Source organism: Aristolochia californica, unplaced genomic scaffold (assembly GCF_029961685.1).
Source record: "Aristolochia californica isolate CCGP_79_NKW_82.1479 unplaced genomic scaffold, dmAriCali1.0.hap1 SCAF_2, whole genome shotgun sequence".
NCBI classification, from domain to species: domain Eukaryota; kingdom Viridiplantae; phylum Streptophyta; class Magnoliopsida; order Piperales; family Aristolochiaceae; genus Aristolochia; species Aristolochia californica.
In genome coordinates, this window is record NW_027181881.1 from 35,591,936 (window position 1) to 35,594,430 (window position 2,495).

Sequence of the window (2,495 nt, forward strand, 5' to 3'; positions counted from 1 at the left end):
AAGTAACTAGACTAATTAATTCTCAGTTGGAAGATTACTTATTCAATCATGTTATGAATCTTTCAATGGCCTAATTTAATCTTGCTCATGACATACACAACCAAAAATCATTAAAAACCACAAAAACAAAGAATTTTGGTTTTTGAAACATAGAAATGAAACACAACCTAAATCCCTTCCCCCACACTTAGAACTTACATTTTCCCCAATTTAAGGTGAAATGTAAAGAGAAGGAAGAAATAACCAAAATATAAATGTGAAAATAAAAAGAAAAAGGAACAAACTCCCCTTGGGCTGCCTCTCAAGCAGCGCCTTTGTTTATTGTCATTGGCTCAACTCAATGATTCCTTCTTCAACTAGTATAAATTGGATCCTTAAGGTCCAAGGTTGCTGCATTCTCCACTTGGAAACCTTCATCGAAAGGTTTAAGTCTATGGCCATTCACCTTGGACACTTTGGAAGTTTCTAAACTTTGAAATTCAACTGCACCATGAGGAAAAACATTAGTAACAACAAATGGTCCAATCCAACAAGAACGCAACTTACTGGGAAACAAACGAAGCAGTGAATGGTATAGAAGGATTTTTTTACCAACTTTAAAATCCTTCCTAGAGATCATCTTGTCATGAAAAACCTTCGTCTTTTCCTTGTAAATCTTTGCACTCTCATAGGCATCATTTCAAATTTCCTCTAACTCTTGTAGTTGCAACTTCCTATGTTCTCCACTTTCATCAGTCTTCATGTTGAAACACTTGATAGCCCAATAAGCCTTGTGTTCTAACTCAACTGGAAGGTCGCAAGGTTTCCCAAACACCAACCGATAAGGTGACATACCAATGGGCATCTTATATGCAGTTCTATATGCCCACAAGGCATCATCCAAGCTTGGATTGACCGTCTTATCAATGATGGACTTGATCTCTCGATTTGACACTTCCACATGTCCACTAGTTTGCAGATGATATGCAATTGATACCTTGTGGGTCACATGGTACTTTCTCAGCAAAGCCTCCACAGTTCGACTAAAAAAGTGAGTGCCTCGATCACTTATTAGAGCTCATGGAATTCCAAACCTTCTTATCACTTGATCTGCACAATGCTTCCATAAGTATGGGTCGTCCTACACAGAGTATTTGGCATCACTCTTGACCTTATCTCTTTGAGCCCTAGACAAACCAAGAGTTAAAATATTAGTAACCAAATAATTTACAATATTCACATACCAAGGTAATGTCACACTCATGGAGAGAAATTGTTCATCAGGGAACATTTCCTGCAAATGAAGTTCATCCTTCACATGAACTAAATGACTCAAATGATTTGCGACACGATTTTTTATCCCTCTTTTGTCTTTGATCTCCAAATCAAATTCACTCAAGAGAAGTATCCATCTTATTAGTCTTGGTTTTTTCTCTTTCTTCATCATCAAATAACGAAGACCTGCATGATCACATTAAACAATGACTTTAGTACCAAGCAAATAAGATCGAAACTTTTCTAAAGAAAAAATAAAAGCTAAAAGTTTTTATTCAGTGGTAGAACAATTTCTCTGGGCATCATTCAAAGTCCTAGAAGCATAATAAATGGCATGGGATGCTTTTCCAATTCTTTGACCCAAAATGGCACCAACTGCATAATCACTTGCGTCGCACATTATCTCAAAAGGAACATTCTAGTCAAAGGGTTGGATAACTGGGGCAGAAGTCAATAGTTCCGTCATCTTGTCAAATGCATTTTTGCACACCTCATCGAACTCAAAAGCCACATTCTTTTGTAGCAACGTGCACATGGGTAATGCTATTTTGGAGAAGTCCTTGATGAAGTTGCAGTAGAAACCTGCATGTCCAAGAAAATAACGAACTTCCCACACACTAGTGGGATAAGGTAAATATTGAATAATATCAATTTTAGCTTTTTCTACCTCAATTCCCCTAGATGAAACAACATGACCCAAAACTATGCCTTGTTCAACCATAAAATGACATTTTTCAGAATTTAACACAAGGTTAGTTTTTATGCATCTTTGTAGAACAAGTGTAAGGTTATGCAAACAAGTATCAAAGGAGGCTCCATGAACTGTGAAATCATCCATAAAGACTTCTATGAGATGCTCAATATAATCTGAAAATATGCTAACCATACACCTTTAGAAAGTGGTTGGAGCATTGTAAAGGCCAAAGGGCATGTGACAATATGCAAAAGTCCCGGATGGGCATGTAAAAGTCGTCTTTTCTTGATCCTCTAGAGCAATTGCAATCTGAAAATAACCTAGATAACCATCAAGAAAAAAATAGTAAGAATGACCAACTAACCTTTCAACCATTTGATCAATAAATGGCAAAGAGAAGTAGTCCTTGTGGGTTATAACATTTAATTTTCTGTAATCTATACAAACCCACCACCCATTCTAAACACGGGTGGGAACCAACTCATCATTCTAATTTTTCACAATAGCTATTCCAATATTTTTAGGAACCACTTGAACTAGGCTGACC

General features: G+C 36.7%; 1 protein-coding gene across 1 annotated transcript; it reads right to left on the bottom strand.

Moving 5' to 3' along the window:
- Positions 1-679: 679 nt before the first annotated feature.
- LOC137955008 (uncharacterized) lies at positions 680-1,654 on the bottom strand. The gene is made up of 3 exons (XM_068801895.1): positions 1,543-1,654; positions 1,224-1,440; positions 680-1,022 (listed from the first exon to the last, which is right to left on the bottom strand). The coding sequence occupies exons 1-3, from the start codon at positions 1,652-1,654 to the stop codon at positions 680-682; spliced, it is 672 nt and encodes a 223-aa protein (XP_068657996.1).
- Positions 1,655-2,495: the final 841 nt, after the last annotated feature.